This window comes from Pleurodeles waltl, chromosome 6 (assembly GCF_031143425.1).
Source record: "Pleurodeles waltl isolate 20211129_DDA chromosome 6, aPleWal1.hap1.20221129, whole genome shotgun sequence".
Lineage (NCBI taxonomy): Eukaryota > Metazoa > Chordata > Amphibia > Caudata > Salamandridae > Pleurodeles > Pleurodeles waltl.
Window position 1 is genome coordinate 824,057,078 of NC_090445.1, and position 27,788 is coordinate 824,084,865.

The 27,788-nt window shown below is 48.1% G+C and overlaps 1 protein-coding gene across 1 annotated transcript in view; it reads right to left on the bottom strand.

Moving 5' to 3' along the window:
* The window catches only part of PDCD11 (programmed cell death 11), a 345,954-nt gene that overhangs the window by 168,533 nt on the left and 149,633 nt on the right, over window positions 1-27,788 (bottom strand). The window contains exons 10-11 of the mRNA XM_069242225.1: window positions 15,498-15,616; window positions 14,262-14,322 (exon numbers count right to left, since the gene is read on the bottom strand). Coding sequence (XP_069098326.1) covers window positions 14,262-14,322; window positions 15,498-15,616 — 180 coding nt within the window. The remainder of the gene's footprint in view (window positions 1-14,261; window positions 14,323-15,497; window positions 15,617-27,788) is intronic.

Genomic DNA, 27,788 nt, shown 5'->3' on the forward strand with positions numbered 1-27,788 from the left:
ATGCAAGGAGGGCGCCAAATGTGCCCTTCAAAGCAAGCCGATGGTGTGGGGAGGCCTCCACAGCCTTGCAACACCTATTTCCAAGGAAGAGGAGGCTGCACCCCTCTCCTACAGGAATTCCTTTGCTCTGCTTTCCCCTGCTTGAGCTGGTCAAGCAGCAAGAGGGCAGAATCCTGTCTGAGGGGCTGCAGCAGCGTGGGCTGCTCGCAGACCCTGGACGACTGGTAGGAGCAATACCGGGGGGGGGGTCCTCTAAGGAGCCCTTAGAGTGCATGGAATCATGCCATCAACACTGGCATCAATATTGGGGTATGATTCTGACATGTTTGATACCAAACATGCCTAGTGTAGGAAGTTGGCTCTGTATGCACTATTTCAAAGTAAGGAATAGTATGCACAGAGTCCAAGGGTTCCCCTTAGAGGTAAGATAGTGGCAAAAAGAGATAATACTAATGCTCTATTTTGTGGTAGTGTGGTCGAGCAGTAGGCTTATCCAAGGAGTAGTGTTAAGCATTTGTTGTACATACACACAGGCAATAAATGAGGAACACACACTCAGAGACAAATCCAAGCCAATAGGTTTTGTTATAGAAAAATATATTTTCTTAGTTTATTTTAAGAACCACAGGTTCAAATTCTACATGTAATATCTCATTTGAAAGGTATTGCAGGTAAGTACTTTAGGAACTTTGAATCATTACATTAGCATGTATACTTTTCACATAAAACACAATAAGCTGTTTTAAAAGTGGACACTTAGTGCAATTTTCACAGTTCCTGGGGAGGTAAGTTTTTGTTCGTTTTTGTCAGGTAAGTAAATCACTTACAAGTCTCAGGTTTGGGTCCAAATTAGCCCACCGTTGGGGGTTCAGAGCAACCCCAAAGTTACCACACCAGCAGCTCAGGGCCGGTCAGGTGCAGAGGTCAAAGAGGTGCCCAAAACGCATAGGCTTCAAAGGAGAGAAGGGGGTGCCCCGGTTCCGGTCTGCCAGCAGGTAAGTACCCGCGTCTTCGGAGGGCAGACCAGGGGGTTTTTGTAGGGCACCGGGGGGACACAAGTCCACACAAAAAGTACACCCTCAGCAGCGCGGGGGCGGCCGGGTGCAGTGTGCGAACAAGCGTCGGGTTCGCAATGTAAATCAATGGGAGACCAAGGGGTCTCTTCAGCGGTGCAGGCAGGCAAGGGGGGGGCTCCTCGGGGTAGCCACCACCTGGGCAAGGGAGAGGGCCTCCTGGGGGTCACTCCTGCACAGGAGTTCCGTTCCTTCAGGTGCTGGGGGCTGCGGGTGCAGGGTCTTTTCCAGCTGTCGGGATTTTAGAGTCAGACAGTCGCGGTCAGGGGGAGCCTCGGGATTCCCTCTGCAGGCGTCGCTGTGGGGGCTCAGGGGGGACAACTTTGGTTACTCACAGTCTCGGAGTCGCCGGAGGGTCCTCCCTGAGGTGTTGTTTCTCCACCAGTCGAGTCGGGGTCGCCGGGTGCAGTGTTGCAAGTCTCACGCTTCTTGCGGGGAGTTGCAGGGGTCTTTAAATCTGCTCCTTCGAAACAAAGTTGCAGTCTTTTTGGAGCAGTACCGCTGTCCTCTGGAGTTTCTTGGTCTCTTGGAAGCAGGGCAGTCCTCTCAGGATTCAGAGGTCGCTGGTCCCTTTGGAAGGCGTCGCTGGAGCAGGGTTCTTTAGAAGGCAGGAGACAGGCCGGTAGGACTGGGGCCAAAGCAGTTGTTGTCTTCTTTCTTCTTCTGCAGGGGTTTTCAGCTCAGCAGTCTTCTTCTTCGGTAAGTTGCAGGAATCTACATTCTTAGGTTCAGGGAAGCCCTTAAATACTAAATTTAAGGGCGTGTTTAGGTCTGGGGGGTTAGTAGCCAATGGCTACTAGCCCCGAGGGTGGGTACACCCTCTTTGTGCCTCCTCCCAAGGGGAGGGGGTCACATTCCTATCCCTATTGGGGGAATCCTCCATCTGCAAGATGGAGGATTTCTAAAAGCCAGAGTCACCTCAGCTCAGGACACCTTAGGGGCTGTCCTGGCTGGCCAGTGACTCCTCCTTGTTTTTCTCATTATCTCTCCTGGACTTGCCGCCAAAAGTGGGGGCTGGGTCCAGGGGGCGGGCATCTCCACTAGCTGGAGTGCCCTGGGGCATTGTAACACGAAGCTTGAGCCTTTGAAGCTCACTGCTAGGTGTTACAGTTCCTGCAGGGGGGAGGTGTGAAGCACCTCCACCCAGAGCAGGCTTTGTTTCTGTCCTCAGAGAGCACAAAGGCTCTCACCGCATGGGGTCAGAAACTCGTCTCTCAGTAGCAGGCTGGCAGAGACCAGTCATTCCTGCACTGAACAATTGGGTAAAATACAGGGGGTATATCTAAGATGCCCTCTGTGTGCATTTTTTAGTAAATCCAACACTGGCATCAGTGTGGGTTTATTATCCTGAGAAGTTTGATACCAAACTTCCCAGTATTCAGTGTAGCCATTATGGAGCTGTGGAGTTCGTTTTTGACAGACTCCCAGACCATATTCTCTTATGGCTACCCTGCACTTACAATGTCTAAGGTTTTGCTTAGACACTGTAGGGGCATGGTTCTCATGCACCTATGCCCTCACCTGTGGTATAGTGCACCCTGCCTTAGGGCTGTAAGGCCTGCTTGAGGGGTGACTTACCTATGCCACAGGCAGTGTGAAGTTGGCATGGCACCCTGAGGGGAGTGCCATGTCGACTTAGTCATTTTCTCCCCACCAGCACACACAAGCTGGCAAGCAGTGTGTCTGTGCTGAGTGAGGGGTCCCTAGGGTGGCATAAGACATGCTGCAGCCCTTAGAGACCTTCCCTGGCATCAGGGCCCTTGGTACCAGGGGTACCAGTTACAAGGGACTTACCTGGGTGCCAGGGTTGTGCCAATTGTGTAGACAACGGTACATTTTAGGTGAAAGAACACTGGTGCTGGGGCCTGGTTAGCAGGGTCCCAGCACACTTCTCAGTCAAGTCAGCATCAGTATCAGGTAAAAAGTGAGGGGTAACTGCAACAGGGAGCCATTTCTTTACACCTAGGTTCGAAGTTATCATTATGTAGATGGACCATAGGGAGTGACTTATGGCCAGTAGATAACTAAAATGGCTTCCCTGCACTTACAAAGTCCAGGGAATTGGAACTGTAGTTCGTAGGAGAACCTCTGCTATAGCAGGAGTGCCCACAAACACAGGGGCCTGAACCCTGCCCTTAGGGCTGGAAGGGCCTACCATATGGGTGACTTACAGTGACCTGGTGTAGTGACCAGCAGTGAAAGAGTACATGCACCTTTCCATGCAGGCTGCAAATGGCAGGCCTGCAGAGACAGTTTGCTTGGGCTCCCATGGGTGGCATAATACATGCTGCAGACCATGGAGGACCCCTGGTGAACCAATGCCCTGGGTACCCACATAATATATACTAGGGGCTTACAGGGGTACACCAGAATGCCAATTGTGGAGTGTAAAGGGTACCAAAGCAACCACATTTAGAGGAGGGACCACAGTCCCAGTGAAAACAGACTAAGCACACTGACAACAGGAAAAAGGTGGGGGTAACCAGGCCAAAAAGAGGGACTATACTTACACAACACCCCAGCCCCCAAACAAAAGACAATAAGACTAACCTTGCCCAGTTGAGGTTTCATTGTCTAAGTGGAAATATCTGGAAAGTCAGTCTGCATTGGAGTGGTTACTCCCAGGTCTATGTTCCACTGTATAGTCCATTCCCTGCCGGGAGATGGACCACCTTAACAATTTGGGATTTTCACCTTTCACTTGCTTAAGCCAGGCTTGTGGTCTGTTTGAACAAACAGGTAGGGCCCCAGCTTCTTCAAGGCCCAGACCACAGCAAAGGCTTCCCTCTCAACGGCTGACCAACACTTTTCTTTGGGGGTCAACCTACTTATAAAAGCAACAGGTTGATCCTGGCCCCCTTCATTAAACTGAGAAACTACTGCCCCTATCCCTACCTCAGAAGCACCTGTCTGGACAATGATTGTTTTGAATAGTCAGGGCTTCTTAGAATGGGAGCACAGCACATGGCCTGTTTCAGGTCATCAAAGGCTTTCTGGCAGCTAGCTGTCCATAAGACTTTCTTTGGAATCCTTTTGGATGTGACGTCATTTAAGGTGGCTACAATGGAGCCATACCCTTTTATGAACCTCCTGTAGAACCCAGTCAGATCTAAGAAGGCTCTGACTTGGGTCTGAGTGGTAGTAGTCCAATCTATGATGGTTTGGATTTTGCCCTGTAGTGGCTGAATTTGACCTCCACTTAACAGGTGGCACAAATAAACCACTTTTCCCTGCCCTAGCTGGCATTTAGATGCCTTGATAGTGAGACCTGTCTTTTCTAAGGCCTCTAGCACTGTACATGACGGACCAGGTGAACCTCCCAACTGGAGCTAAAGACATCTTTATTGTCTAGATAAGCTGCACTGAAGCTTTCCAAGCCTTGGAGAACTTTGTTCACCAACCTTTGGAATGCTGCAGGGACATTCCTCAAACCAAAGGGCACCACTGTGAAGTGATAATGCCCACTAGGTGTTGAGAATGCTCTCTTTGGTTTGCATCTTCAGATAACTTTATGTGCCATTAGCCTGCAGTTAAGTCAAATGTACTGAGATACCTGGCTGCAGTCAAAGTATCTATTAGTTCATTTGCACTTGGAATTGGGTGGGCATCAGTCCTACAGTCCTAGTGCCTACACGGGGGCATCTGTAATCAAGACAGAACCTAATTTCTCTTTTTCCATTTTGAGAGTGAGGCTTGGGTACCAAAACTGCAGGACCAGCCCAAGGGATGTCTGAAGGCTCAATGACTTAATTCAAGCATCTTTTGCACTTCTGCTTTGATGCATTCTCGGACATGGTCAGACTGCCTATAGATTTTACTTTTTACAGGCAGACTGTCATCTGTGTCAATATCATGTTCACACCAAGTGTCAAAGGGAAGAGTTGTAAGAACTGACTTGGAAGGTTTCTGCAGTCAGATTCTTGTTGGTCAGAGAGGCCGTCAGCAAGGACCATAGGGGTGACTTACAGTGACCTGGTGTAGTGACCAGCAGTGAAACGGTGTATGCACATTTTCGTGCAGGCCTGCAAATACAGTTTTCAAGGGCTACCATGAGTGGCATAACATGCTGCAACCCCTGGGGGACCCTTGGTGTACCAATGCCCTCAGTACCAAAGTACTATATACTAGAGACTTATAAGGGTACACCAGTATGCCAATTGTGGGGTGTAAAGGGTACCAAGGTAAACATTTAGAGGAGAGGGCACAATCACTGGGGTCTTGGTTAGCAGTAGAAACTATCTAAGCACACTGACAACAGGCAACAAATGGGGGTAATCATACCAAAAGGAGGGACTTTCCTAGAACTATCTAGGTAAAAAGGCACAGCCCTGCAAGCCGAGGCTAAGCTACACTCCTGTACCCGAGCAAACTAAAATGGATCCACAACAATGCCACAAATTTGTTCCAACAACAAGCGTATACCACTTTGGTGGAGGGACCTCCGGCTGCCAAGATAACATTACGGACTTCGGGCAGAAGATTGAAACCTGTCAACTGCTGCAGCTGAATCTCCACACAAGAAGGCAGAGACTGGCTGGTCTCCTGCTGCTGTGACCGAAGATCCTCCCGAAGGGGAAGTCTGATGGGAGGATTAATGGTCATGCTCAGAAGCTCGGGATACCATACTTTTCGTGCCCAGTCCGGAGCCACCAGGATTACTTGGGCCTGGTCATTCTTGATCTTCTTTAGAACTCTGGGCAGACGTGGTATTGGCAGGAAGGAGGTCTGAGTTCCACTCAATACGAAAAGCGTTGCAGAGCGAGTGCCGCCTTGGAAACTCCAACACGTAAAACAGCTGACATTGTGCATTCTTTGCAGAGGCGAGCAGATCTAACCAAGGCTCTCCCCACTGCTGAAAAAGACCTTGCACCACCAACAGATGGAGATGCCAATCGTGACTGACCATGCATTGACAGTTGAGTTTGTCTGCTCTGGTGTTCAGAGAGCCCGCCAGATGCTGAGCCACCAGGGACTTTCTCGTATGTTTCAGCTATATCCAGAGGCACAGAGACTCTAGACAAAGGGTCCGTGACCCCCACTCTGCCAAGCTTGTTGCAGTACCACATGATGGTGGTTATGTTGTGAACACGTGCACTATTTTCCCTTGGAGAGAGGAAAGGAATGCTTTCAATGCAAGCCTGCTCACCTTGGGCTCCAGAAGGTCGATGTGGAGCCCAGACTCTGCCGATGTGGCCGCCCCATCCCAGGAATGACGCATCTGTCAGTACTATGAAGATCTGGATGGGGATGGGAGAGAAATCTGCCTCTGACCCAATCTCGATTTGAAAGCCACAACTGCAGATCTTGCGCAGTTCCCACCGATATCTGGACCATGTCACAGAGATTCCCCTGATGCTGCGGCCACTGGAACGTCAGATTCCAATTCAAAGCATGTGTTTGACATCGGGCATGTGCTACCAGCAGGATGCAGGAAGCCATGAGGCTCAGCTGCCTCAGAGTTATTTTCACCGAAACCCAGGACAGGGGCTGAAACATCGTATCACAGTCTGAATATACTGGACTCATCTTTTGGGAGGACAGTCCCAAAACTGCACTGTCTCCAGAACAGCTCCGATGAAAGAGAGCGTCTGAGAGGGAGTCAGGTGTGACTTCAGCATGTTTATAGTGAACCCCATTCAATGCAGGAGGTATGACGTAGTCTGGAGGTGGGAGACGACAGCCTGGGTCGAGCTCGCCTTCAACAGCCAGTCATCGAGGTAGGGGAAGACTGAAACCCCTAGCCAGCGCAGATAAGGTGCAACAACTGCTATCACTTTTGTGAACACCCGAGGGGTGCTAGCAAGGCTGAAGGGGAGCACAGTAAACTGAAAGTGCTCGTAACCTACCACAAGTAATGCCTGTTGGCAGGCAGAACGAGAATATGGAAGTAGGCATCCGGCAAGTCCAGTGCTACCATCCAGTCTCCCGTGTCCAAGGCAGATAGGACCGAGCTAGAGTGAGCATTTTGAACTTCTCCTTTCTGAGGAAGAGATTGAGGGCCTGGAGGTCTAGGAAAGGGTGAAGGTCCTTGTTCTTTTTGTGCACCAGAAAGTAGCAGGAAGAGGAACCACGACCTACTTCTGGCACAGGGACCCTCCAAATGGCTCCCTTGGCCAAGAGAGCAGTAACCTTGCGGGGAAGTGCCAGGTAATCCTCAGTCATCCGATCGCAGGATGGTGACATGACTGGAGGGATAGTTTAGAAGGGGAGGGAGTAGCCCCTTGGGACTATTTGCAAAACCCACCTGTCTGTCGTAATGGATTCCCAATGGGGCAGGTGAGGGCGGATGCTGCCTCCAACTGGTCAAGGATGGAGCGACGGACTAAGAAGGTTTGGATGCTGCAGAGGGAGCGGTGGTGGACTGGGCAGACGACTGGCTCCCTGATCCACAAGCACGTGGGATACCTCTCACGGAGAGGCTGTGCAGCATATGCGGCTCGGTGCCTGGAGGGGAATGGATGCAGTTCAGGTGTCACTTCCGTAGCCAGGAAAGGGGCGAAGAGCTGACTGTGGGGGGGGGCGAGGAGTGGCTGTGAGGCCAAAGGACTGAGTTGTAGCCCGGGACTCCTTACAGCGTTCGAGTGCCGAGTCAGCTTTGTCTCCAAAAAGACAGGTGCCATCGAAGGGCATGTCCATGAGTGACTGTTGACCATCCCCCGAAAAGCCAGACGCCATCAACCAGGCCTAGTGCCGTAAGGTCACCGCCAACGCACCTGATCTGCGCAATGAGTCAGTCGTGTCCAGCCCACAACACATGGTGAACTTGGCTGCATCCCTCCAGTCGGCAATGACTTGGGAGAGAACGGCCTGGGCCTCCTCCAGGACCTGCAACAGCACCTGTGTGACCGTATTCCATAGAGCTTGGGAATAGTGGCCCAAAAGGCATGCAGTGTTAACAGACCACAATGCCAAACTGGAGGAAGAGAACATTGTCTTCCCATGTTGATCCAGTACTTTTGATTCCCTATCCCGGGGTGTGGATGGAAATGTGCCCGATGAAGAAAAAGCCTGGATGACAAGACTCTCAGAGGTATGGTGTTGGGTTAGGAATGTAGGGTCGTTCGTAGCAGGCCGATGGCGGCAGGCGATTGTCCTGTTCACAGGTGTCCTGTGCTAGGTCTAGACTAGATACCCAGTAGGGCATCAGTGAGGGCTTCATTAAATGGTAAAAGGGGTTTCGAGGTGGAAGCCCCAGGCGGAAGCACCTCAATCAGGTTAGTTCTGACTGCCACAGAAGATAGCTCAAGGCAGAGGACCTCAGCTGCGCTTCTCACCACCATAGAATACAACACTCCCTCCTCTGTAGCCACAGTAGGGGAAGAAAGCATGTCAGCATCGGGAGAGGTATCCAGACCACTAGCTTAGCCCAATTCCTCTGCCCAGTCCATTTCAGGGTATTCCAGCTGGAATTCGAAAGGGTCCAGCGACCCCTTCATACCTTCCGCATACCCATAAAATAAGGGTCAGCATCCAACCTAGGGGAATGTAGGCCCCAAAGACAGAACCAGTTTGGAGTGACGTTGGTCTGCCTCTGGGTCAAAGTAGGAATAAGTATGGGTTTGATATTGATCGTAATCCCAACCAACATCGAAAGAATCAATGTCTTTGCCGGCGCTGAGGAAGGCCACACTTGCATGACCGGTGCGGGCATGGACCCAACAACGGCTCTCCAGGAGCCTTCTGGAGCAGAGGCCAAAGCCACTGGCATGGAACCAAGGGGGCCCCCCCTCCAACCCCACTGAGCCTGAAGATGTCACAGGGGAAGGGGTGGGAGGGTAGGTGGGGGAGGGGGCGGCAGTCTGCCTAAAAATGAGGCGCATGGCCTCATAGAATTCTTTGAGTTGGGCAGGGGTGGGTCAGGCTCCCGGAAACTTGTGGAGGCGCACAGTCGTCCCAGATAGGGCTCCAGCATTGACAATCTTCTTGCATTGCATCGTCTGATCGATGGGGCGGTCATCTTTTCTTCTTCTTGTGACCCGAATGTCCAGAGGCCTTAAGAGTGGGATGAAGAAGAGTGGTGGTGGCTCTCTTGTGACCTTCCCCTTGATCGAGACCGGGAACGACATGGAGTCCAGTGCCAAGTGGTTATGAGCTTTAGGGACTACTCCCTCAAAGCTTTCAGGGTCATGGCTCAGCACTCGAAGCACAACTTCAGGTCATGGTTGTGCTCCCGGCACCACAAACACACGAGGCACAGATCAGTCACCAACATCATGTGGTGACAGGAGTCACACAGCTTAAAACTGGTCTTACGTGACATCCTCGACGCACCAAAAAGTGTCAAAGAACTCAACAAAATGGTCGAAGTAAGTCAAAAAATGACTGAGGGTAGCTCTTCTCTGGATCTGTGCAGTGACTGGCACGGGAAGAAAAGAACTGACGACCATGACGTCATTATGGCGAACATGACGAAACAATGCATGCAGCGATGCCACCTGAGGGCGTGCAAGGTTACTGCTCGAAGAAAAATCTACAGATCCAGTCTGATGCCTTGAGGAAATTCTAAGGTAAGGAATCTGCAACAAGTCTATCAGATATACAGTTTCACTAGTCATCCTGCTGGAGGAGGTGATAACACCGTATCTCCAGAGCAGGCATTGTTTCTGGCCTCTTGAGATGCTCAACTCTCACCGCCATGGGGGTCATAAACATGTCATTGTTGGCTGGCTCGTCAATACCAATCAGCCAGCACACTAAGGGTCTGGTAGGTTTCAAGTGGCACCTCTAGGGAGCCCTCAGGGTGCTTGTCATAATACTTACAAGACTGGTATCAGTCTGAATTTATTAAGACGAGGTGTTTAATACCAAACACTGCAGGTTTCAGTGAAGCCATTATGTAGCAGGGTAACTCGTAATGTTGAGTGTCCAGTACACACCTCAAGATAGTTTCCCTGTTCACTTCCAACATCTAGTATTTGAACTAGACATCACAGGATCATATCTGCTCATGCAGGTAGGTCCTCACACCAAAGATAATGCACCTGGTCTTAGGGCTCGAAGACCTGCTGTAGCGGTGACTTACATACACTTAAGTGCAGTGAGGGGGGCATGGCACATAATGAGTGTGCCATGTTGTGTGTTCTCTCATGGCTTGCACCATGACATACAGTCTGCAATGGCAGGCTGTGTGCAATTTTAAGGATGGTCCTTTAGGGTGGTTCAATACATGCTGCAGCCCTTCTGGACTCCTCTCTAGTACCCAGGCCCTAGGTGCCAGGGGTACCATTTACTAGGGACTTACGCAGGTATTAGAGTGTACACTTATTGTACAAAATTTAGATCTTTTACCTTGTTTTAGGGAAAGAGCACTGGCACTTGGGACTTGTTTGGAAGTAACCCAGTGCACCTCAGTCGAAAAACCTCAGTACCAGTGGGCAAAAAGTGTTGGTGACTGTCCAAAAGGGGCACTTTCCTACACAAATATTGGTATGCTGGAGCAACAGGCCTGTGCTGGCCATTAATGGCACTGAGCCACTTCATTGTCTTCAAAGAAGCACTCATCATTCCACTATACTCATGTGCATTAAAAACTACAGATGGGAAGGAAACCAGAACTCAAATCAAGGTAATGCACTTCCAACTCAATCAACAAGAACTTAAACTACAAATCTGTCTCTGCACACAACGGGCCTCAATCCTGAGGCGCAAATAAATAACTGTCTTAATTTGAGGCCAAGTAAAAAGTCAACAACAGTGGCTTTCTTTAACATTCCAGCTGTGCTTAAATTAAATTATTCACTCCAATGACATTGGTCAGATTAGGATTCTAAAATGGATTTCACATCTGCGTATTCCTCAGAAGAATAGCAAATATGTTAACTAGGATAAAATACAATTAGTCATTAAGTCAATGTAAAACAATGTATATTGTAACATTATTAAGAAATTAAATTTCGGACAAAAAATAAATAAATCACACTTCTAACTTGTTCCAACCACAACTTCAAGATGAAACTGCAGGACCGTATGTTAGCATTAAAGGCCCAAAGGCTCATATCAGTAAGTGCCAAGAAATAATTTGCTACTTTAAAAGTGGACACTTAGTGCAATTTTCACAGTTCCTGGGGGAGGTAAGTTTTTGTTAGTTTTACCAGGTAAGTAAGACACTTACAGGGTTCAGTTCTTGGTCCAAGGTAGCCCACCGTTGGGGGTTCAGAGCAACCCCAGAGACACCACACCAGCAGCTCAGGGCCGGTCAGGTGCAGAGTCCAAAGTGGTGCCCAAAACGCATAGGCTAGAATGGAGAGAAGGGGGTGCCCCGGTTCCGGTCTGCTTGCAGGTAAGTACCCGCGTCTTCGGAGGGCAGACCAGGGGGGTTTTGTAGGGCACTGGGGGGGACACACAAGCCCACACAGAAATTTCACCCTCAGCGGCGCGGGGGCGGCCGGGTGCAGTGTTAGAACAAGCGTCGGGTTCGCAATGTTAGTCAATGAGAGATCAAGGGATCTCTTCAGCGCTGCAGGCAGGCAAGGGGGGGCTTCCTCGGGGAAACCTCCACTTGGGCAAGGGAGAGGGACTCCTGGGGGTCACTTCTGCAGTGAAAGTCCGGTCCTTCAGGTCCTGGGGGCTGCGGGTGCAGGGTCTTTTCCAGGCGTCGGGACTTAGGTTTCAGAGAGTCGCGGTCAGGGGAAGCCTCGGGATTCCCTCTGCAGGCGGCGCTGTCGGGGCTCAGGGGGGACAGGTTTTGGTACTCACAGTCGTAGAGTAGTCCGGGGGTCCTCCCTGAGGTGTTGGTTCTCCACCAGCCGAGTCGGGGTCGCCGGGTGCAGTGTTGCAAGTCTCACGCTTCTTGCGGGGAGTTGCAGGGTTCTTTAAAGCTGCTTCTTGAAACAAAGTTGCAGTCTTTTTGGAGCAGGTCCGCTGTCCTCGGGAGTTTCTTGTCGTCGTCGAAGCAGGGCAGTCCTCAGAGGATTCAGAGGTCGCTGGTCCCTTTGGAAGGCGTCGCTGGAGCAGAGTTCTTTGGAAGGCAGGAGACAGGCCGGTGAGTTTCTGGAGCCAAGGCAGTTGTTGTCTTCTGGTCTTCCTCTGCAGGGGTTTTCAGCTGGACAGTCCTTCTTGTTGTTGCAGGAATCTGATTTTCTAGGGTTCAGGGTAGCCCTTAAATACTAAATTTAAGGGCGTGTTTAGGTCTGGGGGGTTAGTAGCCAATGGCTACTAGCCCTGAGGGTGGGTACACCCTCTTTGTGCCTCCTCCCAAGGGGAGGGGGTCACAATCCTAACCCTATTGGGGGAATCCTCCATCTGCAAGATGGAGGATTTCTAAAAGTTAGAGTCACTTCAGCTCAGGACACCTTAGGGGCTGTCCTGACTGGCCAGTGACTCCTCCTTGTTGCTTTCTTTGTTCCCTCCAGCCTTGCCGCCAAAAGTGGGGGCCGTGGCCGGAGGGGGCGGGCAACTCAACTAAGCTGGAGTGCCCTGCTGGGCTGTGACAAAGGGGTGAGCCTTTGAGGCTCACCGCCAGGTGTCACAGCTCCTGCCTGGGGGAGGTGTTAGCATCTCCACCCAGTGCAGGCTTTGTTACTGGCCTCAGAGTGACAAAGGCACTCTCCCCATGGGGCCAGCAACATGTCTCTAGTGTGGCAGGCTGCTGGAACTAGTCAGCCTACACAGACAGTCGGTTAAGTTTCAGGGGGCACCTCTAAGGTGCCCTCTGGGGTGTATTTTGCAATAAAATGTACACTGGCATCAGTGTGCATTTATTGTGCTGAGAAGTTTGATACCAAACTTCCCAGTTTTCAGTGTAGCCATTATGGTGCTGTGGAGTTCGTGTTTGACAGACTCCCAGACCATATACTCTTATGGCTACCCTGCACTTACAATGTCTAAGGTTTTGTTTAGACACTGTAGGGGTACCATGCTCATGCACTGGTACCCTCACCTATGGTATAGTGCACCCTGCCTTAGGGCTGTAAGGCCTGCTAGAGGGGTGTCTTACCTATACTGCATAGTAGTGCCCTTGGGTTGGTCCACTCCCTCTGTTAAACCATGTTTTAGCAGCAGCATGTACAGAAATTCATTACTTAGTTTGGTAAAGGGCTGATGAGCCTCTCTGTTTCGGTGTGGCAAACCATGCTGATGATGGGAGCTACAGTTGCAAATTAAATATACAGGCAAGATAAATGTATCTAATTATATGAATCCTAAGTGAGAAGACAACTTACTCACCGAAAGACACTTTTTGTCTATTTATTATTTTTAGAACTATTTATCTGTTCTTTTGTGGCTTTTCTCTGCCACCAGTCAAAATATTTGTGTGTATATTTTAACACAACACTAAAATACAAAACTAATAATTAACATACATAATATAACAGAATATGGCTAAAAATTATAACATTCATAATAATCACAGAAAATGGTTTTTTCGCACTACAGTCTGTTCTGTACAAGCTGCTGCTCTTTTCTGGCTAGCAGTCCGCTGAAATTGAGGTAATGTCGTCGTCGGGTATCATCTTTTTAGGTTGAGTGTTCATCCTATATATATTTGATACCATCCATATCTTTTCTAGTCGTTAATTTGAAAATTCCAGAAACATTCGTCCATGATGGGAGCTACGGCAAGTGCTCTAGCCACTCAGGCCGCTGGGAGCGGATGTCATACTGTGAAGCACTGGCAGAAGCTACATAGTAAGACCTAAATGTGTGCAAAAGAAATAGGAGTGCAGTACATGAATGATACCTGGTGACCCTCACTTTTTGTTTTATTGACTCAGCTTCACATGTGCAGTTGAAACGTCCTTAAGTCACAATGCCCTGTGAGCTACTGGTTTATATATCAGCAGCTACCTCGCAGCGCTCTGAACTAAATAGAGACCAGACCTTCTAAGACAGATTTTAATCAACAGATCATGGACTACAGACAGCAAAGGGATCATCCTCAGCTATGTCATGGATGTCTAGCATATAGGAAATCATGTAAATGGTAAATAGGAAATAATGTAAACCACTTGGCCCTTCTCCAGGGGTTAGAAAATGATAAGATTGATGTTTACTTGGAGTCCTCCATTCCCACAGACATCCTAAAAATCATTATGTAAATGCAAACTGAAAGAACGCAAAGAATGCCCCTCACATAGACTGTGACCTGGTACATTTTCTTTCATCGTTTGCTTTATAAACATCTTCTAATTAAGGAAGTACATCAAACAAAAGTAAAAAACTTTGGTAAAACATGCAACTTAAACTTACTTCAATGAGCTGACCAGGATGAATGTCTTGATATCTAAAATATGGTGTTTCAATAACGCGCCTAGAAAAGGTCAATAGAACATAGTAGTAAGCTTTCAAATCAAGTTTAAATAGCGACAGATTAAACGAAAATTGAAAGCAAAACATAGCCAATACATTCAAATCATGTAAGAGACAGGAGGAAGTCATTATGCATCAGTCGTACCATAATCCACATATAGATTTCCTTTACCTAAAGATCTCTTTAAGTTACTTCTTCATACTTCCTTAGTCAATTGTCTTATGCTAATTTCCTGAGACTAAGTTAGTAATTTAGTACTTTGAGGGTGCACACATTTAGTAATTTAGTTCTGCTGTGTCCTCAATACAAGCAAAATAAATACAAAGTAAACATACTTTATAACTTTGAGCACTAGCCGTGTCTCTCCATTATGGATGCAGCACATTTAGATGATCAGCTATGTTCACACACAACTGTTCAGTAAGCAAACTGTCTATGGGGCTTAGATGAAAACAAGATGTGTACTGAATTTGCACGAACAAGTTAACCTACTATGTAATTTAATTTGGCAAGCAGCCAATTTACCCTCATTCCCTATCTCATCTCTCCTCTGTTGAAGGCATTTAGACACTGCACGGAGAGTGGGTAAAAACTAGTTTAACAGATATGCCTTTTTGTTTAATTTCTTATTGTACTATCCATCTTTCCACCATGCCACACTTTAGTCTGCAAAACTCAGTAAACAATCTTCAGAGCACTTTTGCTCAGGAGTCCTTGAACTTTGTGAATTGAGACATACATACTACGCATCCTGACTGAGGGTTATATGATGCACAACACAAATAGAAGACACCATATTTTGGAAATGAAAACTTTGAGCAATAACAACTTGCTAACATTGGGTTTAAATAGGAAAACAACTTCAAAATCCAGCTGCAGACCTCACACTATACTGTTTCACAAGGCGAGGTTGCTCCTCAATGAGGCCCGCTTTCCAGAGAGAACACTTCTTTATTACAATTTACCAAAAAACAGAGTGTGATTCTAGGTCAATACATTACTGTTGCAGTAACTTTCAATTCACAAAGCGGAGGTAAACTTGTATTGCTTGAAACACTTAGTTAAAAAATATAATGACTCAAGAAAAAGGACCTCAACACACGCATTCGGCCATTCTTAGATATTTAAACTTCACCAAACACCAACTCAACAAAGACAGCAGAAAAGACACTTACTGAATCAGTGACATCAAAGCCATCTCATCCATTGGACTGTAATCCACAATTCTCCCAGTACGTTTGCAGCCTTTTTGAAATGTAGCCAGGTATTTGGATTTACTTGGCATATTATACAACTAAGGAACAAACGTTTTTGAAAAAAAAAAAAGTAAAAAAAACAACAACAAAAACAGAAGCATTTACATATCAGTAACATACATTTTCCAATCCACATCTATAAATAAACATTCTCAAAGAACAAGACACATGTAAAAGGTGATGTAATATGATGTCCCCTATGTTTTTTGATGGTAAAAGGCATCTAGATTTTTTACTGAGAACTGGAGATTCAGGATCTACAAAGTTCACATTAACTTCAAAATTACTAAGTCCAGCCTTGTTTTTCAGAGTGCTGGGTGTAATTTGAGCAGCTGATGTTAGCCTCTCTCAGAACACAAAGTTTACTTTTTAAGTGTGTGGGATAAGGAAAATGTACTTAAGTATCATGAGGCCAAAGGTTCTCTCCAAGTACAGCTTCAGCAAACTTACTATGTGTAGAACATGAAAACCATAGAACATGGAGATGTGACAAAAAATTACATGGTCTTCCAGCCTATTCTTTGACAGCTCTTTTGTGTATGATTCATGGAAAACTGCCAAAGTTTTTACATGGCCTGCTGTAAATTATACCTCCAGTTTGCACATTGCTGGGTATAGGCTTTTAGCAACAAGAGACAGCTAATGGATTTGGAGGTTGAAAGTGATAGGCAAGCATATTTTCTCTACTAGACGTTTTCACCTTATCTCTATCTACAATTTCTGGAAATCAATGACTGAACTAAGTGTACTTCAATATGCCAACATCATATGTTAAAGTTATGCTTCAGCTACACAGATTATGAAAGACATACTCAACAAACTAGGCAACAACTCTTTAACCTGCACATTTTAACAGTCAGTGTATACTTTCTTGGAAAGAGAAGAAGGAGCTCTAGAAAAAGAAGCACAATGAATGAGCTAGTACTTCAATATACAAATCAGGTATGACGTTATGGAAAGGAGGAGCAGGGGTCTATATAGCGACAATATAAATGTAGCATTACTGATTAAATACAAATAAAGGCTACACTTATTGAAGGGTATCATGCTTATTTCTCTTGGTGATATTTGAGTAAATCGCAGATTGGGAAAGAAGTATTTGTTTAGGACACAATCAGCCAAAATATGTTAAAAAAGAAAATGTTTCCTTTTAACAGGCAGTCTAATCTCAAGTAAAGCATAACACAGTTAATCAAATCCATTTCACTGGTGAGTCATAATGGTCTTGTATTTCTCTAGGACCTCCTCAGTTGTAGAAGAAAATAGACTCTCCAACAAACCTGAGGGCCATCATCTTAGCCTGCTTATCTTAGTGGAAACAGAATGAATGTCCTTGGCTAGTATGCCTTAGTAGTTACACAGAGCCCTTCATCACACTGGATAGGGATTTTACCTAATGTTTTATTAACTAGAAGCAGGAGGGTGGGTGCTTCTTTTTGCCTCGGATGTTCATAAAGGAAATTCCAACAATACCGATAGAAATACACTCTGCTAACCTTTCTATGTTGTTTCAGGTATACTAATTATATCACAACAGGACATTTTAATAGATCATTAGACCCGGGAATAGAAGGAGTCCCCGTAAAAGCAAAAGTGAAAAGGTAAAGTATGAAACAGATCATGTCTTCAGTTCCAGGGTTGCGAAAAAGTGTTTGGAGGGAAAGTGTACTTGTAAACGTTCACTGGATGTTCACATGAGCAAATCTACACAAGCAAATTTGTTTGTGCTAAGATGCAGTTCACAAATATTTTCTAGGAGTATGATTTCCTGGCTTAATTCTGTAAATTCTTGTTTATCTAAGAAAGGCGCAAATCTGCACAAATGCAAGGTCATATACTATGTGTGCATTTTTGTGACTTTCTGTAAGAAATAGGCCCTTAATTGGTTATCCAAGACCTTTTGCTATTAACAAAACTCTATCACTTTCTCCATTTATTGGCTGGCATCACTTTGAATGACTGCATTCTACTATTTCACAAGGAGCACACTGGCACATAAAGTAGTTTTATTCAGTGCCTTGAAATACTGTGGCAAGGTGTGCTTTTTGAGACCAAAAATATTTTTGCCAATGTTGGTTATGATGGTGAGGGCTCAGCAGCTCCCAGAACAATAAAAATCTACAAAAACCATGTCAAAACAAGACAAGCATTGACAAAACCAAAAAGCTGACCCCCAATGTCAGACCTATTGGCTTTACCAATGCCTGTTTATTTTAATGTTTTCTACAATCTTGTTGGAACTGGTTACCCTTATGTCTCCATTATAAATATTTTTGGGAAACACTAGCACGCAGTGTGAGGAAATGCCTCCTTGGCATGGTTGCCCCCTGACTTTTTGCCTTTGCTGATGCTATGTTTACAATTGAAAGTGTGCTGAGGCCTGCTAACCAGGCCCCAGCACCAGTGTTCTTTCCCTAACCTGTACTTTTGTATCCACAATTGGCAGACCCTGGCATCCAGATAAGTCCCTTGTAACTGGTACTTCTAGTACCAAGGGCCCTGATGCCAAGGAAGGTCTCTAAGGGCTGCAGCATGTCTTATGCCACCCTGGAGACCTCTCACTCAGCACAGACACACTGCTTGCCAGCTTGTGTGTGCTAGTGAGGACAAAACGAGTAAGTCGACATGGCACTCCCCTCAGGGTGCCATGCCAGCCTCTCACTGCCTATGCAGTATAGGTAAGACACCCCTCTAGCAGGCCTTACAGCCCTAAGGCAGGGTGCACTATACCATAGGTGAGGGTACCAGTGCATGAGCATGGTACCCCTACAGTGTCTAAACAAAACCTTAGACATTGTAAGTGCAGGGTAGCCATAAGAGTATATGGTCTGGGAGTTTGTCAAACACGAACTCCACAGCACCATAATGGCTACACTGAAAACTGGGGAGTTTGGTATCAAACTTCTCAGCACAATAAATGCACACTGATGCCAGTGTACATTTTATTGTAAAATACACCACAGAGGGCACCTTAGAGGTGCCCCCTGAAACTTAACCGACTATCTGTGTAGGCTGACTAGTTTTAGCAGCCTGCCACAAACCGAGACATGTTGCTGGCCCCATGGGGAGAGTGCCTTTGTCACTCTGAGGCCAGTAACAAAGCCTGCACTGGGTGGAGATGCTAACACCTCCCCCAGGCAGGAATTGTCACACCTGGCGGTGAGCCTCAAAGGCTCACCTCCTTTGTGCCAACCCAGCAGGACACTCCAGCTAGTGGAGTTGCCCGCCCCCTCCGGCCAGGCCCCACTTTTGGCGGCAAGGCCGGAGAAAATAATGAGAAAAACAAGGAGGAGTCACTGGCCAGTCAGGACAGCCCCTAAGGTGTCCTGAGCTGAAGTGACTCTAACTTTTAGAAATCCTCCATCTTGCAGATGGAGGATTCCCCCAATAGGGTTAGGATTGTGACCCCCTCCCCTTGGGAGGAGGCACAAAGAGGGTGTACCCACCCTCAGGACTAGTAGCCATTGGCTACTAACCCCCCAGACCTAAACACGCCCTTAAATTTAGTATTTAAGGGCTACCCTGAACCCTAGAAAATTAGATTCCTGTAACTACAAGAAGAAGGACTGCCTAGCTGAAAACCCCTGCAGCGGAAGACCAGAAGACGACAACTGCCTTGGCTCCAGAAACTCACCGGCCTGTCTCCTGCCTTCCAAAGATCCTGCTCCAGCGACGCCTTCCAAAAGGGACCAGCGACCTCGACATCCTCTGAGGACTGCCCCTGCTTCGAAAAGACAAGAAACTCCCGAGGACAGCGGACCTGCTCCAAGAAAAGCTGCAACTTTGTTTCCAGCAGCTCCAAAGAACCCTGCAAGCTCCCCGCAAGAAGCGTGAGACTTGCAACACTGCACCCGGCGACCCCGACTCGGCTGGTGGCGATCCAACACCTCAGGCAGGACCCCAGGACTACTCTAAGACTGTGAGTACAAAAACCTGTCCCCCCTGAGCCCCCACAGCGCCGCCTGCAGAGGGAATCCCGAGGCTTCCCCTGACCGCGACTCTTTGAACCTAAAGTCCCGACGCCTGGGAGAGACCCTGCACCCGCAGCCCCCAGGACCTGAAGGACCGGACTTTCACTGGAGGAGTGACCCCCAGGAGTCCCTCTCCCTTGACCAAGTGGAGGTTTCCCCGAGGAACCCCCCCCTTGCCTGCCTGCAGCGCTAAAGAGATCCCTAGATCTCCCATTGACTTCCGTTACAAACCCGACGCTTGTTTCTACACTGCACCCGGCCGCCCCCGCGCTGCTGAGGGTGAAATTTCTGTGTGGGCTTGTGTCCCCCCCGGTGCCCTACAAAACCCCTCTGGTCTGCCCTCCGAAGACGCGGGTACTTACCTGCAAGCAGACCGGAACCGGGGCACCCCCTTCTCTCCATTCTAGCCTATGTGTTTTGGGCACCACTTTGAACTCTGCACCTGACCGGCCCTGAGCTGCTGGTGTGGTGACTTTGGGGTTGCTCTGAACCCCCAACGGTGGGCTACCTTGGACCAAGAACTGAACCCTGTAAGTGTCTTACTTACCTGGTAAAACTAACAAAAACTTACCTCCCCCAGGAACTGTGAAAATTGCACTAAGTGTCCACTTTTAAAACAGCTATTTGTCAATAACTTGTAAAGTATACATGCAATTTTTATGATTTGAAGTTCCTAAAGTACTTACCTGCAATACCTTTCGAATGAGATATTACATGTGGAATTTGAACCTGTGGTTCTTAAAATAAACTAAGAAAAGATATTTTTCTATATAAAAACCTATTGGCTGGATTTGTCTCTGAGTGTGTGTACCTCATTTATTGTCTTGTGTATGTACAACAAATGCTTAACACTACTCCTTGGATAAGCCTACTGCTCGACCACACTACCACAAAATAGAGCATTAGTATTATCTCTTTTTGCCACTATCTTACCTCTAAGGGGAACCCTTGGACTCTGTGCATACTATTCCTTACTTTGAAATAGTGCATACAGAGCCAACTTCCTACATTGGTGGATCAGCGGTGGGATACAAGACTTTGCATTTGCTGGACTACTCAGCCAATACCTGATCACACGACAAATTCCAAAATTGTCATTAGAAATTCATTTTTGCAATTTGAAAAGTTTTCTAAATTCTTAAAAGACCTGCTAGGGCCTTGTGTTAGATCCTGTTTAGCATTTCTTTTAGAGTTTAAAAGTTTGTAAAAGTTTGAATTAGATTCTAGAAACAGTTTTAGATTCTTTAAAAAGTATTCCAACTCTTAGCAGAATAATGTCTGATACAGAGATGCAGGTGGTGGAACTCGACACCACACCTTACCTCCATCTTAAGATGAGGGAGCTAAGGTCTCTCTGTAATATCAAAAAAATAACCATTGGCTCCAGACCTACCAAAATTCAGCTCCAGGAGCTATTGGCAGAGTTTGAAAAAGCCAACCCCTCTGATGATGACATCACAGAGGAAGAAATTAGTGACTTGGAGGCCAATGTCCCTCCTCCAGTCCTAAATAGGGAGAACAGGACCCCTCAAGTCCTGTCTCCAACTGTGTTAGTCAGAAATAGTGAGTCCCTCACAGGAGGGTCCCACATTTCTGAAATCACTGAGGATGCTCTCAGTGAAGATGACCTCCTGTTAGCCAGGATGGCCAGAAGATTGGCTTTAGAGAGACAGCTCCTAGCCATAGAAAGGGAAAGACAAGAGATGGGCCTAGGACCCATCAATGGTGGCAGCAATATAAATAGGGTCAGAGATTCTCCTGACATGTTAAAAATCCCCAAAGGGATTGTGACAAAATATGAAGATGGTGATGACATCACCAAATGGTTCACAGCTTTTGAGAGGGCTTGTGTAACCAGAAAAGTGAACAGGTCTCACTGGGGTGCTCTCCTTTGGGAAATGTTCACTGGAAAGTGTAGGGATAGACTCCTCACACTCTCTGGAAAAGATGCAGAATCTTATGACCTCATGAAGGGTACCCTGATTGAGGGCTTTGGATTCTCCACTGAGGAGTACAGGATTAGGTTCAGGGGGGCTCAAAAATCCTCGAGCCAGACCTGGGTTGACTTTGTTGACTACTCAGTGAAAACACTAGATGGTTGGATTCAAGGCAGTGGTGTAAGTAATTATGATGGGCTGTACAATTTATTTGTGAAAGAACACCTATTGAGTAATTGTTTCAATGATAAACTGCATCAGCATCTGGTAGACCTAGGACCAATTTCTCCCCAAGAATTGGGAAAGAAGGCGGACCATTGGGTCAAGACAAGGGTGTCCAAGACTTCAACAGGGGGTGACCAAAAGAAAGGGGTCACAAAGACTCCCCAGGGGAAGGGTGATGAGACAACCAAAACTAAAAATAGTAAAGAGTCTTCTACAGGCCCCCAAAAACCTGCACAGGAGGGTGGGCCCAGAGCCTCTTCACAAAACAATGGGTACAAGGGTAAAAACTTTGATCCCAAAAAGGCCTGGTGTCATAGCTGTAAACAGCATGGACACCAAACTGGAGACAAGGCCTGTCCCAAGAAAGGTTCCACTCCAAACTCCCATCCAGGTAACACTGGTATGGCTAGTCTCCAAGTGGGATCAACAGTGTGCCCAGAGCAAATCAGGGTCCACACTGAAGCTACTCTAGTTTCTGAGGGTGGGGTGGATTTAGCCACACTAGCTGTCTGGCCGCCTAACATGCAAAAATACAGACAGCAACTCTTAATTAATGGGACTAGAATAGAGGGCCTGAGGGATACAGGTGCCAGTGTCACCATGGTGACAGAGAAACTGGTTTCCCCTGGCCAATACCTGACTGGAAAAACTTACACAGTCACCAACGCTGACAATCAGAGAAAAGTACATCCCATGGCAATGGTTACTTTAGAATGGGGAGGGGTCAATGGCCTGAAACAGGTGGTGGTCTCCTCAAATATCCCAGTGGACTGTCTGCTTGGAAATGACCTGGAGTCCTCAGCATGGGCTGAGGTAGAACTAAAAACCCATGCAGCAATGCTGGGTATCCCTGAACTGGTGTGTGTGAAAACAAGAGCACAATGCAAGGCACAGGGTGAAAAAGTAGAGCTGGAGTCTGGAAAAATGGCCCAGCCTACCAAGAGAACAGGAAAGTCAGTTGGGAAACCAACTGCAACACAGCAAAAGAAAGGGAACCTCTCTTCTCAGGAAGAAGTTCTGCCCTCTGAGGGAACTGAGCCTTTGGAGCTTGAACCTTATCAGGTTGAGCTCTTAGGCCCAGGGGGACCCTCAAGGGAGGAGCTGTGTAAGGGACAAGAAACCTGTCCCTCTCTTGAAGGCCTTAGGCAGCAAGCTGCTGAAGAGTCCAAAGGCAAGAAAAATGGAACGCATAGGGTCTATTGGGAAGATGGACTCCTGTACACTGAGGCCAGAGACCCCAAACCTGGTGCCACTAGGAGAGTGGTAGTGCCTCAGCTGTTCAGGAAGTTCATCCTAACATTGGCCCATGACATTCCCCTTGCTGGACATTTGGGACAAACCAAGACGTGGGAGAGGTTAGTCAACCACTTCTACTGGCCCAATATGTCCAACATGGTTAAGGAGTTTTGCCTCTCCTGCCCCACCTGTCAAGCCAGTGGTAAGACAGGTGGGCATCCAAAGGCCCCCCTCATTCCACTTCCAGTGGTGGGGGTTCCCTTTGAAAGAGTGGGTGTGGACATAGTTGGTCCACTAGAACCTCCCACAGCCTCAGGAAATATGTATATCCTGGTAGTAGTGGATCATGCTACCAGGTATCCTGAAGCTATTCCCCTTAGGTCGACTACTGCCCCTGCAGTAGCCAAGGCCCTCATTGGTATCTTTACCAGAGTGGGTTTCCCTAAGGAGGTGGTGTCTGACAGAGGTACCAACTTCATGTCAGCATACCTAAAGCACATGTGGAATGAGTGTGGAGTGACTTATAAATTCACTACACCATACCATCCACAAACTAATGGCTTGGTTGAGAGATTCAACAAGACATTAAAAGGCATGATCATGGGGCTCCCAGAAAAACTCAAAAGGAGATGGGATGTCCTCTTGCCATGTCTGCTTTTCGCTTACAGAGAGGTGCCACAGAAGGGAGTAGGATTCTCACCCTTTGAGCTTCTGTTTGGTCATCCTGTAAGGGGACCACTTGCCCTTGTTAAAGAAGGCTGGGAGAGACCTCTCCATGAGCCTAAACAGGACATAGTGGACTATGTACTTGGCCTTCGCTCTAGAATGGCAGAGTACATGGAAAAGGCAACCAAAAACCTTGAGGCCAGCCAACAGCTCCAGAAGTTTTGGTATGACCAAAAGGCTGCACTGGTTGAGTTCCAACCAGGGCAGAAAGTCTGGGTTCTGGAGCCTGTGGCTCCCAGGGCACTCCAGGACAAATGGAGTGGCCCTTACCCAGTGCTAGAAAGGAAGAGTCAGGTCACCTACCTGGTGGACCTGGGCACAAGCAGGAGCCCCAAGAGGGTGATCCATGTGAACCGCCTTAAGCTCTTCCATGACAGGGCTGATGTGAATCTGTTGATGGTAACAGATGAGGATCAGGAGGCAGAGAGTGAACCTCTCCCTGATCTTCTGTCATCAGACCCAAAAGATGGCACAGTAGATGGAGTGATCTACTCAGACACCCTCTCTGGCCAACAGCAAGCTGATTGTAGGAGAGTCCTACAACAGTTTCCTGAACTCTTCTCCTTAACCCCTGGTCAGACACACCTGTGTACCCATGATGTGGACACAGGAGACAGCATGCCTGTCAAAAACAAAATCTTTAGACAGTCTGACCATGTTAAGGAAAGCATCAAGGTGGAAGTCCACAAGATGCTGGAATTGGGAGTAATTGAGCGCTCTGACAGCCCCTGGGCTAGCCCAGTGGTCTTAGTCCCCAAACCTCACACCAAAGATGGGAAGAAAGAAATGAGGTTTTGTGTGGACTACAGAGGGCTCAACTCTGTCACCAAGACAGATGCCCATCCAATTCCAAGAGCTGATGAGCTCATTGATAAATTAGGTGCTGCCAAATTCCTAAGTACCTTTGACTTGACAGCAGGGTACTGGCAAATAAAAATGGCACCTGGAGCAAAAGAAAAGACAGCATTCTCCACACCTGATGGGCATTATCAGTTTACTGTTATGCCCTTTGGTTTAAAGAATGCCCCTGCCACCTTCCAAAGGTTGGTGAATCAAGTCCTTGCTGGCTTGGAGTCCTTTAGCACAGCTTATCTTGACGATATTGCTGTCTTTAGCTCCACCTGGCAGGATCACCTGGTCCACCTGAAGAAGGTTTTGAAGGCTCTGCAATCTGCAGGCCTCTCTATCAAGGCATCCAAATGCCAGATAGGGCAGGGAACCGTGGTTTACTTGGGCCACCTTGTAGGTGGAGGCCAAGTTCAGCCACTCCAACCCAAGATCCAGACCATTCTGGACTGGGTAGCTCCAAAAACCCAGACTCAAGTCAGGGCATTCCTTGGCTTGACTGGGTACTACAGGAGGTTTGTGAAGGGATATGGATCCATTGTGATAGCCCTCACTGAGCTCACCTCCAAGAAAATGCCCAAGAAAGTGAACTGGACTGTGGACTGCCAACAGGCCTTTGACACCCTGAAACAAGCAATGTGCTCAGCACCAGTTCTCAAAGCTCCAGATTATTCTAAGCAGTTCATTGTGCAGACTGATGCCTCTGAACATGGGATAGGGGCAGTGTTGTCCCAAACAAATAATGATGGCCTTGACCAGCCTGTTGCTTTCATTAGCAGGAGGTTACTCCCCAGGGAGCAGCGTTGGAGTGCCATTGAGAGGGAGGCCTTTGCTGTGGTTTGGTCCCTGAAGAAGCTGAGACCATACCTCTTTGGGACTCACTTCCTAGTTCAAACTGACCACAGACCTCTCAAATGGCTGATGCAAATGAAAGGTGAAAATCCTAAACTGTTGAGGTGGTCCATCTCCCTACAGGGAATGGACTTTATAGTGGAACACAGACCTGGGACTGCCCATGCCAATGCAGATGGCCTTTCCAGGTTCTTCCACTTAGAAAATGAAGACTCTCTTGGGAAAGGTTAGTCTCATCCTCTTTCGTTTGGGGGGGGGGTTGTGTGAGGAAATGCCTCCTTGGCATGGTTGCCCCCTGACTTTTTGCCTTTGCTGATGCTATGTTTACAATTGAAAGTGTGCTGAGGCCTGCTAACCAGGCCCCAGCACCAGTGTTCTTTCCCTAACCTGTACTTTTGTATCCACAATTGGCAGACCCTGGCATCCAGATAAGTCCCTTGTAACTGGTACTTCTAGTACCAAGGGCCCTGATGCCAAGGAAGGTCTCTAAGGGCTGCAGCATGTCTTATGCCACCCTGGAGACCTCTCACTCAGCACAGACACACTGCTTGCCAGCTTGTGTGTGCTAGTGAGGACAAAACGAGTAAGTCGACATGGCACTCCCCTCAGGGTGCCATGCCAGCCTCTCACTGCCTATGCAGTATAGGTAAGACACCCCTCTAGCAGGCCTTACAGCCCTAAGGCAGGTTGCACTATACCATAGGTGAGGGTACCAGTGCATGAGCATGGTACCCCTACAGTGTCTAAACAAAACCTTAGACATTGTAAGTGCAGGGTAGCCATAAGAGTATATGGTCTGGGAGTCTGTCAAACACGAACTCCACAGCACCATAATGGCTACACTGAAAACTGGGAAGCTTGGTATCAAACTTCTCAGCACAATAAATGCACACTGATGCCAGTGTACATTTTATTGTAAAATACACCACAGAGGGCACCTTAGAGGTGCCCCCTGAAACTTAACCGACTATCTGTGTAGGCTGACTAGTTTTAGCAGCCTGCCACAAACCGAGACATGTTGCTGGCCCCATGGGGAGAGTGCCTTTGTCACTCTGAGGCCAGTAACAAAGCCTGCACTGGGTGGAGATGCTAACACCTCCCCCAGGCAGGAATTGTCACACCTGGCGGTGAGCCTCAAAGGCTCACCTCCTTTGTGCCAACCCAGCAGGACACTCCAGCTAGTGGAGTTGCCCGCCCCCTCCGGCCAGGCCCCACTTTTGGCGGCAAGGCCGGAGAAAATAATGAGAAAAACAAGGAGGAGTCACTGGCCAGTCAGGACAGCCCCTAAGGTGTCCTGAGCTGAAGTGACTCTAACTTTTAGAAATCCTCCATCTTGCAGATGGAGGATTCCCCCAATAGGGTTAGGATTGTGACCCCCTCCCCTTGGGAGGAGGCACAAAGAGGGTGTACCCACCCTCAGGACTAGTAGCCATTGGCTACTAACCCCCCAGACCTAAACACGCCCTTAAATTTAGTATTTAAGGGCTACCCTGAACCCTAGAAAATTAGATTCCTGTAACTACAAGAAGAAGGACTGCCTAGCTGAAAACCCCTGCAGCGGAAGACCAGAAGACGACAACTGCCTTGGCTCCAGAAACTCACCGGCCTGTCTCCTGCCTTCCAAAGATCCTGCTCCAGCGACGCCTTCCAAAAGGGACCAGCGACCTCGACATCCTCTGAGGACTGCCCCTGCTTCGAAAAGACAAGAAACTCCTGAGGACAGCGGACCTGCTCCAAGAAAAGCTGCAACTTTGTTTCCAGCAGCTCCAAAGAACCCTGCAAGCTCCCCGCAAGAAGCGTGAGACTTGCAACACTGCACCCGGCGACCCCGACTCGGCTGGTGGCGATCCAACACCTCAGGCAGGACCCCAGGACTACTCTAAGACTGTGAGTACAAAAACCTGTCCCCCCTGAGCCCCCACAGCGCCGCCTGCAGAGGGAATCCCGAGGCTTCCCCTGACCGCGACTCTTTGAACCTAAAGTCCCGACGCCTGGGAGAGACCCTGCACCCGCAGCCCCCAGGACCTGAAGGACCGGACTTTCACTGGAGGAGTGACCCCCAGGAGTCCCTCTCCCTTGACCAAGTGGAGGTTTCCCCGAGGAACCCCCCCCTTGCCTGCCTGCAGCGCTAAAGAGATCCCTAGATCTCCCATTGACTTCCGTTACAAACCCGACGCTTGTTTCTACACTGCACCCGGCCGCCCCCGCGCTGCTGAGGGTGAAATTTCTGTGTGGGCTTGTGTCCCCCCCGGTGCCCTACAAAACCCCTCTGGTCTGCCCTCCGAAGACGCGGGTACTTACCTGCAAGCAGACCGGAACCGGGGCACCCCCTTCTCTCCATTCTAGCCTATGTGTTTTGGGCACCACTTTGAACTCTGCACCTGACCGGCCCTGAGCTGCTGGTGTGGTGACTTTGG